The 15131-nt window shown below is 37.5% G+C and overlaps 1 protein-coding gene across 5 annotated transcripts in view; it reads right to left on the reverse strand.

The window, feature by feature from the left end:
* Positions 1 to 3157: 3157 nt before the first annotated feature.
* ATP2B1 (ATPase plasma membrane Ca2+ transporting 1) overlaps positions 3158 to 15131 on the reverse strand; it is a 127723-nt gene continuing 115749 nt past the window's right edge. For 3 of the 5 annotated variants that reach the window (XM_060195511.1, XM_016185218.2, XM_060195512.1), the window contains exons 19-22: positions 14871 to 14978; positions 12822 to 13004; positions 12306 to 12392; positions 3158 to 6441 (exon numbers count right to left, since the gene is read on the reverse strand). In XM_060195511.1, the coding sequence (XP_060051494.1) occupies positions 6130 to 6441; positions 12306 to 12392; positions 12822 to 13004; positions 14871 to 14978 (690 nt within the window). In that variant the 3' untranslated portion in view covers positions 3158 to 6129. Of the gene's footprint in view, positions 6442 to 12240; positions 12393 to 12821; positions 13005 to 14870; positions 14979 to 15131 lie in introns of all 5 variants that reach the window. The other 2 variants (XM_060195514.1, XM_060195513.1) reach the window with 2 other exon arrangements.

Below are 15131 nucleotides of genomic sequence, written 5' to 3' on the forward strand. Positions count from 1 at the left end.
AAATTAAACTATTTTACCTTCATTCAGAAGATTACCTTAAAGATTTTAAAGCTCAAAGGATCTCAGCTGACTATTCACAAGCCATAAGCAATATTAGTATGACATTAAATAGCAGTGACATTATGGCTATCGTTTTATTTAAAAATCCTATGTGCAGGGTAAATATGAAAGTATTATGAATTTATTATGAAGGGAAAATACCAAAGACATAATTGTAAAAGATTGTGAAGGAGGCTATATTTTAGTTTCACAAGTCTCAAGAATTAAAAACACAGGTTAATTCATTAATGTGCATTGTCAATTCTAAATTATTTAAGAAATAAAGCAGACTTCTTAAATAGGTTCTCTATGAAACTTAGGTTAAACATTACTAACTTAAAAGTAATGCATCACAAAATTATCTAATCAGGTACGCTATAAGAACAGTTTTGTTTTGTTTTTTTGCCTCCAGGGTTATCGCTGGGGCTCAGAGCCTGCACTATGAATCCACTGCTCCTGGAGGCCATTTTTTTCTCCACTTTTAAAAAAAAATAGGATAGGGCAGAGAATTGAGTGGGGAGGGCAGGATAGTGAGGGGGAGAGACACCTGCAGACCTGCTTCACTGCTTGTGAAGCGACCCCCCTGCAGGTGGGGAGCAGGGGCTGCAAACCGGATCCTTTTGCTTTGTGCTCTGTGCGTTTAACCAGGTGCGCCACTGCCCGCCCCCTTGAAAACAGCTTTCTGGTAGCTGTTGGTATGCATGAGACCCCTTCTGTTTCATTTGGTTTAAATCCCCCCTGCTTAACACTATTCTATTTACATAACCACTTCATTCTATTTATATAACCGCTGTTAACAAGCACCTCCCTCCAGGGCATTGGTTCAATCCCCACTGTTTCATGATATGTTTTTGCTCCACCCCCCTCCTTGTCACACCCTGATCCTCTCCTTGTCACACTCTGATTGTCACCAGTCACTTTTCTCTCCACCCTCTCTATGTCACACCGTGTTTCCACCCTACTTGGCAAATATATATAAAGACAGCATTGTGAGTTTTAGAGTACTTTACTTTAGTTTAGCTTAGCTCGGCTTAGATTGTGCTGCGCCCTGCATGAATAAAGAGATACTGCCTACAGCTCAACTATGAGTCCCTGGTCGTCTGTTACCCGCCCGTGCCCGTGAAGCCAGCCCGGCGAAAACAACCTAACCCGTCGAAAACGACAGGTAGCCCAGGAGTTGGTGCAGTGGGCAGTGGTTCTTGTTCTCCTCTCATGAATAGTGAAGTAATTCTTACACCACTCCCCCCCTCAAAAAAAAAAAAAAAAAAGTCCTTTCTATTGAGCTTATCCCTGACTGTTCAGCCATAAGAGGTCTGGCTTATCTGAAAAACTCTATCATGGCTGGCTACTGGATTATGCTATGGGCTATCTATCACAATAGGTAATTCTTCACCTCAGCCCTCAAACCATCCATCAGAAAGATTGGGCAGATTTTTAAGAGCATTGCTGAAGAACATGATACAACAACAAGTCTAGTTACAAGTTACAGAGACTTCTAGGCATTGGTCCTGACTCAGGTTGATAAGGTGCTAGGGCCTTTGGAGTTAACTGGGTTAGCGGTACCAGCTTGGGCTCATGAGAATTTCTACTTAAAGTGTGAGTCCAGTTATTATGACCTAGCCGTGCAACTTAAGCTGTAGTATGTAAATTCTGCCTCAGTTTTTTTCAAATGAAAATGACAGCAATTTATAAGTGTATTCTTCACACAACTCATAATCTAAAGTGTTTAGCATATAGCAGGTAGTCCATAAATATTTATGTTGACAACATTCCTTTTAACGGCCAAATAAAGCATCAGGGCTTATATTAAATGATTTGGAAAGCAATTTAGAAAATGTGTCATCCCTCTATCTCTCACTTAAAGTAAGAGAATCTCAGGGGTTTCTGGCATTGACCTCAACCTTAGGCTTACATTAGAACTAGAAATATTCTATTTTCTTGATAATGTAAATTTGAATTCAGAGAATACAGATTAGACATGCCTACATTTAGTGTATTCATCTGTATGCTTAAGTGTCTTCTCAACCAATTGGGAAAACGTTATAACAGTTCTAAAAAAAAAAAAAAGAAGCAACTCTTGATAGTTTAAGGAAGAATTATTGACCCACTAAAAAGGAAATGACATCCTAAAGATAAAGACAATTTCCTTTATCACATTTGCTGATGTGAGAAGCACAAGGATACTACCACAATCTTCTTTACCAAACATGAAACATCCATAATGGCATCTTCATGACTTATTCTAAAAGAAAGGTTTTTCCAAGGATCTTTCAAAAATTATTTTTATTTAGATAGTACAATTGTGCTGATGCTTTTTTTGAGGGTCTACAGATTAAGTGTAACACTGTAATTTTAAAAGATAAAGGTTGATCTGAGACTTGGGCATACATATCTTAAAATGACATAGTTTAGCTGCAAGATTTAACATGACAGAATTCTTCCTCAGGGAAAGAAAAAAATAACAAAAACTCCTCTTTCTTGTTTAGATAATTGTTAAGGATATTTTAATTAAAACTTCAATCTGAACGCATGAGCTATATAAATCTGACAGAATGGAAAAACATGTCGGATGTAATAAATACAGTACTTGCATATACTCAACTTACTCATCATTTTCACTAGTGGAAATATATAGTGTTCAAAATCATTTAAAGTTCACTCAGTATTTAAATAAAGTTGCCAATTTGTTAATACTTTACTGTAAAAATGAACGAGGGGCAATTTGATTAGTTATTTTATTATTATTTCTCTCTTTCTCTAACCACAGTAGAGTTCAGATAATTGCTATCGGCAAGTCTGAGTTACTTAATGAAAACATAAGTTCTTAATGTGAAAAACTAAGCTTACCTAACATGAAACATTTCACTCCCATGGACTGCATAGGTGGTCTTTTGTGCTACAACTAAAGATGGTGGGCAGAAAAATAGGGACAATATTCCTACTTCCATGCTAGGGGCAAGAGCATGCATATTAGAACATTATTCACTGTAACACAACCATAACATTTCAAGTACATTATAGAATTTTCATCAATCAGTTTTTTTTAAAAATTTCAAGTAGAAAAAAGTAATTCCAAAATGTGATGTTCAGTTTAAATATTCAAAAAGTTCAGTCCCCATTCAGAAACAGATAAACAGTATATTTATTAAATGAGTTAAGACAAATAAACTTTACAAATAGACAAATAATAAAAGGCTCAGTGGCTAAAATAGATGGTAAGCATCATTGAAAGAAATCAACACCATCACGGTATCTCAGTTGGCTTACATGTGTAAAAAGAAATTTTCAAAGAGCAGTTTCACAGAAATGAAGCCAGTTTTTTTTTTCCTTATAAACAAATCACCATTTCTTGGTTCAAAACTGACATCTGTTATGAAAATTATCATATCACATATTTGTAAGATGACAAAAAGTAACTCATCTTCAAAGTGCAAGAAAGTCTATTTATAACCACAAAAAAAAGGCAATGAAGAGGAGAGAAGGACTTTTAAAAAATATACAAAGATTAAAAACATTTGGGATGCAAAATTAAACAATTTTTTGGTTAGAGGATTAAAGAGAAAAAGTGATTGAATTACAGATGCCGATTTCAGCTATACAGACTGTATAATGGGATCCAAGTTTTTTTGTTTTTTTTTTTTTAACAGCTTGTTCGCATTTTTTCTACTTACATAATGCTCTGGAAATTTCTGGTAGAAATTACAGTGTCTCAAAGAGAGAAATACATACTAAGCATGTCTTGCTATTACTTCATGGATGTCGTTAAGATCTGCTGATGGGTTAGAGTTGGTGTGAAAAGCCATTGCCTTGACTTGAAAAATGAATGCTGTGAAAGCTCAATACAAATCCTCCAAAGCACATGCACTTCTAACTCTTTTGGAAATTACATTCATATTTAAGCATAACCAAAATAAAAAAGAAAACTGAAAACATTTTCCCTTTTCTCTATTCCCTATGCCCTGCAGGCTTCTCCAGTTGATAGGGTCTATTTTTTTTTTTTCTTTTTTTTTAGAGTTGAAAGGGTTTGAGACGGTCTAGGCCCCCACCCTTATTAGGGTAAATGATTTTCCCAAGGTCATGCAGCACATGTATGGCAAAACCAAGACTAGAAATCAGGTCTTGGCTTGACTCCTAGGCCTGGCATGCTTTCCAGCATAACATGCTACCTCTTTTTACAGTATGATTCACTATAAATAGCAGATGAATAAATGTACAATTACAAATGCTGACAGAGCCAATGTGTCTCTAAGACTTGGAGAGAATTACCACAGAAGACTGATGGAGAGAAAAGGATCCCCCCCCACCCACCAAAAATATCAAGCACCATCAACTGAATGTTCTTTGCTGGATCAGTAGCACTCTCAGATGTCTTGGTGGTCCTAGTAAACTTTAGTCAGCCTGAGGATAGTGTATCTGGTAAAATCTGGGCCCTAACACCTTGCCAGTTCCTAAAAGGTAAAGACAGAGCAAAAAGAGGAGAGAAGGCAGACAAAAGGAATAAAGAGCTAGTGGTTCAGAGATGGGCATTCCAACAATGGTTAACTACTATACTTAAAACATGTATTATTTTTCTAGGCCAGTTTCTACTTCTTCCTATAATTTCACTTTACCTCACCTGTTATTTGGCCACTTAGGAGTTAAAATGTATGTATCAAAAACAGTGGTAGTTAATATATATATTTTTAAACTGTGAGATTATTTTAGACAAACTAAATTCAATGAAGATTACGTCAAATGGTAAAATAGCCATAATTTTCTTAAATAGTTCCATTAGACTTCCACCAAGAAACTGAAGCAATACTTCATGGGACTGTTACTATCTTGAAATTTATTCCAGTTGTGGTTAAGAACAGACTGATGCACCACATATATAGACTTGAGTAAAGAAGCTGAAATGTCTTAAAAAAAAAAAAGGCTGTATATTTATTTAATAAAAGGGCATATTCATGTTACAAACAAGTTTCAAAAAGAAAAACATGTATGCTTCTACTTATTAACCTTTTTCAAAATGTCAACAGCCCTCATGCTGCATGAAGGATCCTAAAGATTAGAAAAATCAACACAATTCACTCACAGTTCACCAAGATATCACTGAGCTAACGTGTAGACAAAAACAAAAAGGACTAAAGTTGTCTTGTAGTTTGATTTAATTTGATCTGCCTGAAATAACAAAAGCATTTCAAGCATCTTTCATGATGTAGTTGATGTCCCACATTGAACAATCTACTAAATTCTGAACAAATGGTTATTAGCAAGTTTTCCAAAAATTTAAAAATTAAACAGTTGTTTCAAAACCATTAAGTAGTAAATGTATTTAAGAAACTAATTAGGACAGATGCCATAACTTCATTAGAACACCACTGCTCGTGTTTGTTTTGTTTTTTCATTTTTTTTTAAACAAAGCATTAGTGTTATCTATTTGGCTATCAGTATTAGCAATTTATCTACAATATTTAACAAGGTAAATTGTAGGCAAAAATTTAGTACAGTTTCAATAGAAACATCCGCCCCCATTTTTTCCCCTGAAAATACAGCAGTATTTGAAGGACTAAATTTTTCTCTGCATCAGTTATAAGGAAGCTTCCATCTATGAACAGGAACAACAAAAAAAAAGTATCTACAAACCTTGTAAACAGATCTGTATCATTTATAAACATAAATAATCCAAATTATTAACAGCCAACAGCAGAAATTAAAGTATCAATTCACTGATCCAAGGGCTCTGTGCTTGCCCAGCGTTACTCCCCCCTCTCTCCCATCAAAGGTTGAGATAAACGAATGCCCTGCCGATACACTGTGCAGGACCATTCTTAGGTACTCCTGAGGATCCACAGGTGAACTTATGCCCAGTTACTGTTTATCTGTCAGTTCATTTCTCCCACCCCCCAAAAAGCACCCTCAGTCTGGCAGAAAGCTTTGCTTTTTTTGTTTGTTTTGTTTTTAAAAAAATAAATCTACATTCGTACAAGTGTGTCTTCTGTTGAAGTCCAAAAGACAAGAATACTATCTTGTCCGTCGCAATATGTGAAAAGACCCAGTTTCAATTTGTTTCTTTACAATGCAGCTAGTGTGTTAACATTCAGCTTACAATCAGAGTGATGTTTCCAAACTATGTAGTGGGCTTCCTGGGGATGAAGAGGTAGCGGACTTGTTCATTTCTACTGTCAGGTGAATCCCGCTGTCCACAGCGTTGTTATTTTTGTTGGGAGAGGGTGGAGGACTGGAGTTCCGTTTTGTAGGAGCATCGTCTTCAGCATCGGTATCGTCAATAAGGGGGATGTGAGGCTCTGAATCTTCTATCCTAAACTCAGGATGTGTCATAAAGTTGTGAATCGAACTTCTTGATTCCGGTTTTGCTAACCCTTCATATAAAGAACTACGAAATGCATTCACCACTCGAATCTGTAAACGTCAGAAAACACAGAAGGATGTCAGTACACCACAAGCTCACCTTCAACAATGGTTCATTTATGAGTCTGAATCCACAAACAGCTAGGTATGAGTGAATCATATTTGCATGTAATGCAGTGGAACTTGCAATACACTGTAAAAAAAAATGAATATTTTAGTAGGACACTACAGAACAACAAGACCACATACGCGGAAGAATTAAGAGGTGCCAAATTCAAAGTAATACTAGGGAAATATTATTGTCACTGGCTAAAAATTTAATAGCCATCTTATGGGATTTTTTTCCCCTAAGAAAACAAAAACAAACAAACAAACAAAAACCAAACAAGAACTTAACCATATACAAGCTTCGGCTAATTTTTAAAAAGAAAAATAGTAATACTTGAAAACAATTCGAATAAGTTAAAGTCAAGCACAGAGGGTTACTATTTATCATGCTAGGAATTAGGGTGTCACCAACTATGAAAAAGCCAAGCAAATATAAGCTGAATGCCACAATGAACGGACATCTGCCCCACTACTCCCTTAGTTAAAAAAATAAAGTCAAAGCCCAGTTAAATATCTACAAATTGCCACTGAACAGCTATAAATAGTTGAGTATATGCCATTTATCTACACAATGTTAATGGTTTTTTTTCTCTGTAAGCGAGTAAAACTAAGATCAAAGTACAGACTATAGTTAATTGAAAAGACTAAGTATAAAAACTAATCCCCTCTAAGATTCATCTGTGAAGCTTTTCCCAAAGGTAAAGGCACGCACAAAAGTTTTTGGCATTTTCATACTGAAATATATAACCCAACAAGTCATCATCCTTCTCAGAAGTTTGCTGTATGGATGAAAAGCTGTTAAAGGGCAGTGAACTATAAAACATAACTGCATACAATGATACCAGAGTCTCAATGCTCCAGTGTTAGACACACTTTAAAAAAAAAAAAAGACAAAACCCAAATATCTGAGCCCCTACTGTGTATCAGTGGAAGGTATCTGCTTGATTCTGGTGGATCCTGCTTAATAGAATGAATACTTTACTCATGCCAAATAAGGGACACTGACATTCTAGAAAAACATGCAGCCACAAAGTCATCTTTGAAGGCAATGTAAACGAGCAAAAGTAACATTATTTCTGCAAGGACAAATGGATGCATATTTCAAAATCTAACAGCTAATGTCCACTTGAAGAATCTGCATACAACTGAAGGTGTACAGGTTGCTGTTTTGACGTAAGTATGCACTGTGGATCATCTTTACAGTCAAGCTATTAACAAACCACTGCACTTGGCGCGCTGCACTTGGCTACTGCCTGACTCCTTCGACTAACATTTTTATTCCCTTCCCCAGCCCTAGTATCCACCACTGTACTCTTTTCAACATGTTTGTTTTTTGAATATTTTAGATTTTCTATTTGTGGGAACTTATCCTAAGGAAGTGCTAGCAGTCTTGAAGAGACTCTGCAAAACTGTTCACTGCAGCATAATTTACAATACTTACACAGGAAACTGTTAAATAGTAGATGACAAAGAAAATGCGGCATATGTATAGTAAAAAGTATTATTTATTTTCTATTTTATTCACTAGGACAGAGAGAAATCAAGAGAGGACGAAGACAGGGAGATAGAAAGAGGGAGAGAAAGACACCTGCAGGCCTCCTGCAGCTGTCAAAGTGGCTTAATGGGGAGAGTGCAGGCGTTGCAACTCAAGCCTAAAGCTTATTAGACTTCTGCTACCACCAGTTGACTATAATGTGCTCTGGTCTCTGTCACCAGGTAAGTGCCATTATTACGATTATTATTTTAACCAGAGCACTGCTAACTCTGGCTTAGGGTGGTGCCAGGGATTGAGCCTAGAAACTCAGGGTCTCAAGCATGGAAGGAGTCCTGTGCACTTTAAGAGTACATATCTGACTACAGTTTAAGCCTAATATTTGGAAAAGTTGAACAGAATCTTCTTATGGTTTGATTTTCACATATATTAGTATGTCTTTTATGGCTAGAATCACTGAGAACACTATATCTTTCTTTTTTAAGAATTTATTTATTTTTGAGAAAGATAGGAGGAGAGAAAGAACCAGCCATCACTCTGGTACATGTGCTGCTGGGGATTGAACTTGGGACCTTATAGTTGAGAAACCAACTCTTTATCTACTTCGTCACCTCCCGGACCACTCAATCTTTCTTTAAACACATTATCACGATTAACTAATCCCATATGTTAGCAGATGTTCTACAGTTCCCAAGGCAATGTTTTGATGGTAAAAATGAAAGAAATTCACGATTGGAGCGATATAATTATGACAACTGTTCATATCTAATATCTTCGTGAACAAGATGCCTCCGTATGTTCCCAAAGTACAGATAGAAAATAAAGAAATGGGGCCGGGTGGTGGTGCATCTGGTTGAGCGCACGTTCCAGTGCACAAGGACCAAGGTTTGAGTCCTCAGTCCCCACCTGCAGGGGAAAGCTTCACGAGTGGGGAAGGAGTGCTGCAGGTGTGTCTCTCTTCCTCTCTATCCAACCCTCCCTCTCGATTTCTGGCTGTCTCTGACTAATAAATAAATAAAGATAAAAAAAAAAAAGAAAGAAAGAAGTATCTCAAACCTTGACAAAACAACTCCAACATGTCTTTCCTTAACATTCTCTATTAGTATACCTCCATTCTTGACAGGAAGAGTGTGTGAGTTTGTCATTAATTTGATATTTAATATAAAGGCATTGTGACATCCCTCTAAATGAAATGTTATTTAAAAATTTGTTGAACATACTACTAAGACATTTTAATATGATGCTCATTATGAGATCATCAGACAAATCAAAGTGCATGAACGCTTCATAGGATGATTTATCTTCAGGAGATTTAGGTTAAAGAAAACTAAAGAGGCACAGTATACACTGTAGATAATCTTTTTCAGACTCTCGATTAAAAGTTATAAAGATCATTCTGGGGCAACTGGAGGAATCTGAGTATAAACTGTACTAGATACGACAGTATTAAAAGTCAAGAGTACAAATGTTTAGAGAATTTCTTATTCTGAGGCAGAATATGTTAAAGGACATAAAGATGAAAAATCTTATCTGCTACTTTCAAATGGCTCAGAAAAAAGTATATTAAAAAATTTATTCCCTTTTGTTGCCCGTTTTTTTTGTTGTTGTAGTTATTATTGTTGTTTTTGATATCGTTGTTGTTGTTGGATAGGACAGAGAAATGGAGAGAGGAGGGGAAGACAGAGGGGGAGAGAAAGATAGACACCTGCAGACCTGCTTGGGAAGCGACTCCCCTGCAGGTGGGGAGCTGGGGGCTCGAACCGGGATCCTCACGCCGGTTCTTGCGCTTCGTGCCACCTGCGCTTTAACCTGCTGCGCTACTGCCCAACTCCCAGAAAAAAGTACATTTTAACATATGAATAAAGAAAGCTAATATAAAACTCTACAGAAGGGCAAATCCAGGTGGTGAATATTCATTTACTAATGTCTTTTTTTTTTTTTTTTGCCTCCAGGGTTACTATTGGGGCTCAGTGGCTACACTGCAAATCCACTATGTGTGGGGCCATTTTTCCCTATTTTTCTGGATACGACACAGAGAAACTGAGAGAGGAGGGGAAGACAGAGAGAGAGACAGACACCTGCAGACCTGCTTCACTGTTTGTGAAGTGACCCCACCGCAGGTGGAAAGCTGGGGGTTCGAATCACGTTCCTTGTGGCGGTCCTTGCACTTCAAACCAAGTGTACTTAATTCAATGCACCACCGCCCGGCCCCATTTATTAATTTCTTCAGCTTGTCTGTAGGCTAAATTTTTTTCCAGATTTAAAATTTTAAGGAGGAGTCTTTCAGGATGATTTCTTAGTTTGACTCCTGTTTTTTTTTCTTTTTCTTTTTTCACCTCCAGGATTATTGTTGGGGCTAGGTGTCTGTACTACAAATCCACTGCTCCTGGAGGCTATTTTTTCCCATTTTTTTGCCCTTTTTGTTGTGTTTGTTATAGTTGTTACTGTTGTCAATGCTGGATAGGACAGAGAAATGGAGAGAGGAGGGGGAAGACAGAGAGGAGGAAAGATACACCTGCAGATCTGCTTCACCGCCTGTGAAGTGACTCCCCTGCAGGTGCTACCGCCCAACTCCCAGTTTGACTCCTTTTAGTGGGGTAAAAACAACATAAATCTTCCTTTCTATTTCTATATTAGCACCAAATTATATTACAGGAGCCTGCTTTTCTTAACTGACAAATTCTGTCAAGGATGAGCCTGGGAATAATTTTCTTTAGGCAAAATTTCCATATTGCCCTGGTGGGTTAGGAACTCTACTATAACATTATCAAGTGAAATTCACAACTACTTACTTGTTTTCTTTACTAGACTATACAGTCGGGAAGCCCTGTCAGTCTGGGCATTTAGAAGACCACACTGGAGAAACAGACTAACGTGAGGAGATAAAGGGCTGAGTGGTTACGACACCTTTGACAGGCAAGAAGAGTATGACATCCAAAGACATTACAGTTACTGTCCCAGGCACAAGGCCTTAGCGACACGGTCTCATTCAACAGGTAGTGCCAGAGTGATGGTTAACAGGTAGAAACTCATCTGCCATGTGTGCGTGAATCCAACACCCTCTCTAATGTTACGAGGTCAACTTGCCCTCAGGACACTTTATCTTCTTTGCTGCACATTACACTTATTAAAGTCCATTTCAGACCTGTAAAATGGGCATGGAGCCTGCCCTGCCCGTTTCACAACTCTGTAAAACTGAACTAAAATGAACCCGAGAGAAGCAACAGGCGTTGTGTAAAAACAGTCCTTAAGACAGCTTTGTCTTCAACTGTTCCTCAGATTTTTTTTAAGGTTCTTTTGTCCTACGGTGACTGATGATGAAAAGATAGGTCTTTACTCAAATGCAAGATCAACCTGAGGCACCTATCTGTACCGTGGAGTGGTGGGATTATTAGGGTGGGATCAAACGGGCTTGTATCTTCAGTGCCTCCACACTGAATATCCCTCAGGAAATTAAAACTCCAAGTTCACAGTAAGACTACTATATTAAAAAACCTGAAAGAAAATCTGTTACTTTAGTCAATTTACTCAAACCATAATATATAATAGTTTAGTAAACACTAGCACATCTCCCCTGATTCTTTTGAAAACTGAGTAGAGCATTTCTTCCCTAAGACACAATTTCAAATTAAATTGATTATAAAAAGTAAACTTATACCCATAAATACCACAGAACTTTGAAGCTTATATAGGAACTCCTTTTCCAAAAAGAAGGGGGGGAAAATCCTAGCTAAGTCCAGCATCAGGTTAAAAAAGGCAAGTATCTGGCTAAATACTGAGAACTTTTCCTCAGGGTAGTAATTTACTTTCCAAACACAGCAGGAGAGTCAAGATGCTAAATTCATTTTTAGCTGTCAAAACACAACTTTTTGGTTGTTAGATCAGTTTCCAATCTCATGCTTCTGGGAATCATGCAGTATGTTTAAAGGCATATACTCAAAAATTTATAGTAGTTTCAAAAATTCTAATCTACAATTTTATTCCCCGTATTAACTGTCAATAGTTAGCAAGAGATAAGCTCACGGATTTCATATTTAATCTTTGGATGCAATTGTTCCACCTGTTAACTAGCCCTCTAAGAAATAAAACAACAACAATGACAACACTTTGAAGTCTCAATCCACTTTACAAAAAGAAAGCTTTATGAAAGGCCCGAACAATGAACTTAAACATTAAGGAGAAAATGAGAAACGTTAGGTGTGTGGAGTAGGAAATGTTAATTTCATGCACTTAGGAACACACACTCACACCCCACAGTAGTAGAAGCAGTAGAAGAGGAAAACACTACATGTGTAGGGGTAGAAATATTTGTTACATCATGATGCTGGCTGGCGATGGAGGGTTGCCGCCTTAGAGCCCCCTGAATGGAACTTCCACTCTGGAAAGCATTCACTACATCCATCTGCAAGGAATCAGAGATTGTGACAGCTTGCTCAGCAAGAGAGAGAGAGAGAGAACAAGAGAAAGGACCATTCCATCTATCAACATATAAAAAGAAAAGAAAAAGGCACCTCCCCCCCCCCCTTCCTTCCTTCCTTTCTTTTAAACAGAGCAGATAAATAGGCAAGAGTAGCATTTTGAGATTGGGGGTGGGGGGGAGGCAAAAGCTAGGAAAAATGTTGCCCTGGGGGCATACATACACGTCTTTCATGACCAGTTAAGACTTTCACTCATTCCAGGCACCAGGACTATTTTTTCCAAAGAGTAAAAGTTTTACAGTTTGGGAAGGCTAGAAAGGAAGTCAGAGAGTACATTCGAACCTCCTCCCCAGGTGCAAAGGCCCTCAGCTCCCACTCCCACCGTCTGTCCTACCTCTCTGCCAGGCCCATACCTGTGTCTGGATTCTGTTCAGACCTCTAAACCACAAGATTTGGCCACGCCGCAATTCTCTTTCAGCGTGATCAATCTCTTCCACATCCTCTGCTAACTCCTCCTCAGGTATTTCCTCCTTTTGTGTTCCATGACCAGCTTCTTTAAGGAATTTTAAGCGGCTAGTTGGAATTGTAGAAATAAGCTACAACACAGGGGAAATAACTTAGAAGTAAGTCATAACAAGTACAATTAAGTTGATCAACTCTAATACAAAGGGCATGAAAGGCTGCATGTCCAATTATTTCCACCAATGAAGCAGAAAGATTCTGTCTATCAGGCATTCCTTCTCAGAGTAAAAAATATTCTCTTAGCTACATGGAAGACTTAAGCTTGGAAGGATAAAAAGTTTTCCTGAGTAAAAGAATGGTTTACATATTTTATTCACTTAACATCCTATTACATTTATATCAAATAAAAATGGCAGGTAGCCTAACTGATACAAGACAAGTTTATATTTCATTAGTGTTATAAGTAACTGAAAACTGATTTAACACTGATTGGTAATGATGCCTAGCAGGATAGATGCCCCAGAAATCACTGATAATTCAAGACACCCACACATGCTAAGCACTGATGGCAATTCAATTAAGGACACTGGGGTTTTCAGGGGGAAGTAAGATCATAGTCAGATACAGAACTGTGTGGACAACTTCTAACCGCCTCATTTCACAGAAGTGAAACAAGCTCAGAAGCATAAGAAGTGATTTTCTTCATGAAGTGACTAAGAATCTGTCTCCTGACCACCACTACAAGCAGTTGTATTCCGACCACGGCACACCATGGCACACGTCAGTGGATGACGTCGAGCAAGGACAGAAACTGATGTTGTAATTTGCTGAGTATGTACACCGTATCGCATTTCCTCTTCCTGAAATCAGCCTTCATCCCTCCCCCCTTTAAAGATTATATGAAATAATCAGAATGGCAAGCAAATAATGCAGACCAAGTATGGTTTCTACTTAGAAGATCTCAGTTAAAGAGGTCTTCAAAATGGGCAGAAAGAGAAATCTCAGAACCTAGAAAAACAAGAAAGGATGAGACAAAAGGCATACAATGACTGAGTTAACGAAGTAAAATCTGGTTTGAATGACGATATATTAGTTCACACAAGTTATTCAATGTAACCTGTTACCCTTCTTTTATGAAAATGAAGGTTATTCTCAGCATATTTATAGTAGCAATAAACTTAAAGATGAACAATGTACATATCACCAACTTAAAATAATGAAATGTAATAAAGATAAGCATTTCTTATTTTTCAGGTATCGTACTGATCGCACTGTAGACAGACACTGTGGCTAATCAATACAAATAATCAAAACTGTCACTTTGTGGCCCATTTCCAGATACCACGATTTTTATGGAAATAAACTGAAACTTAAATGTTTTACTACACTATATTTTAGATTCAATAACAAAATGAGAAATATCCTAAAGCATATAATACAATCCCTCCAACTGCCACCATGGTTACTGCTGGGGCTCCGTGCATGAATCCACTGTTCCCAGGGGCTGCTCCCCTCCCCCATATTTAATTGAATAGGACAGAGAGAAATTCAGAGAGAAGAGGGGGAGAAAAGGTACCTGCAGACTAGCTTCACCATTGGTGAAGTAAGTGCTCCTAGTGCAGGGAGCAGGGACTTGAATCTGGGACCTTGAGCACTAACTGGGTGTGCCACTGCCCTGATACATTTTATTTCAATAGCATGTTTATGAAAATGTACAGATAGCATGTTTATTTCAATAGCATGTTTATGATAATGTACATTTTAACAAGTGCTGTAAAACCAAGTAAAGAAATTAAAATAGTGTTTAATTGGACAGGCAAAAATCACAACAAGTGGCATATATAGCAGAGCAAATACTACATCAGAAAGTCATATCCGGAAATGTTCTTTTTTGACCCAGAAACTATTTTGAATCAACAGGAGTCCTTAAAGAAAACACACACTAGATCTTACTTTTTGAAATCACTTTAAGTTTGAAGAATAAATGTTGAGGATTTTACCTGGCCCCAGAGTAACGTTCCCATTCCTAGGAATATTGACCATAGCCACTGTTCTATAGAAAGTTCTGAGCAACTGAAAGGTTTTCCACCAAACTGCACGATTATTATCTGGAGGAATAATCAAGAGTACATTTATTTTAATCTTAAGATTTACAACTCATACACTTAAAACTAAACAACCACTATCCTGATAAAATTCACTACACACATTCACAGCAAAAAGTGAGGCAAATGAAAAAAAAATCTGCCCTAAATTTTAAA

The sequence above is a fragment of the Erinaceus europaeus genome, chromosome 7 (assembly GCF_950295315.1).
Source record: "Erinaceus europaeus chromosome 7, mEriEur2.1, whole genome shotgun sequence".
Taxonomy (NCBI): Eukaryota; Metazoa; Chordata; class Mammalia; order Eulipotyphla; family Erinaceidae; genus Erinaceus; species Erinaceus europaeus.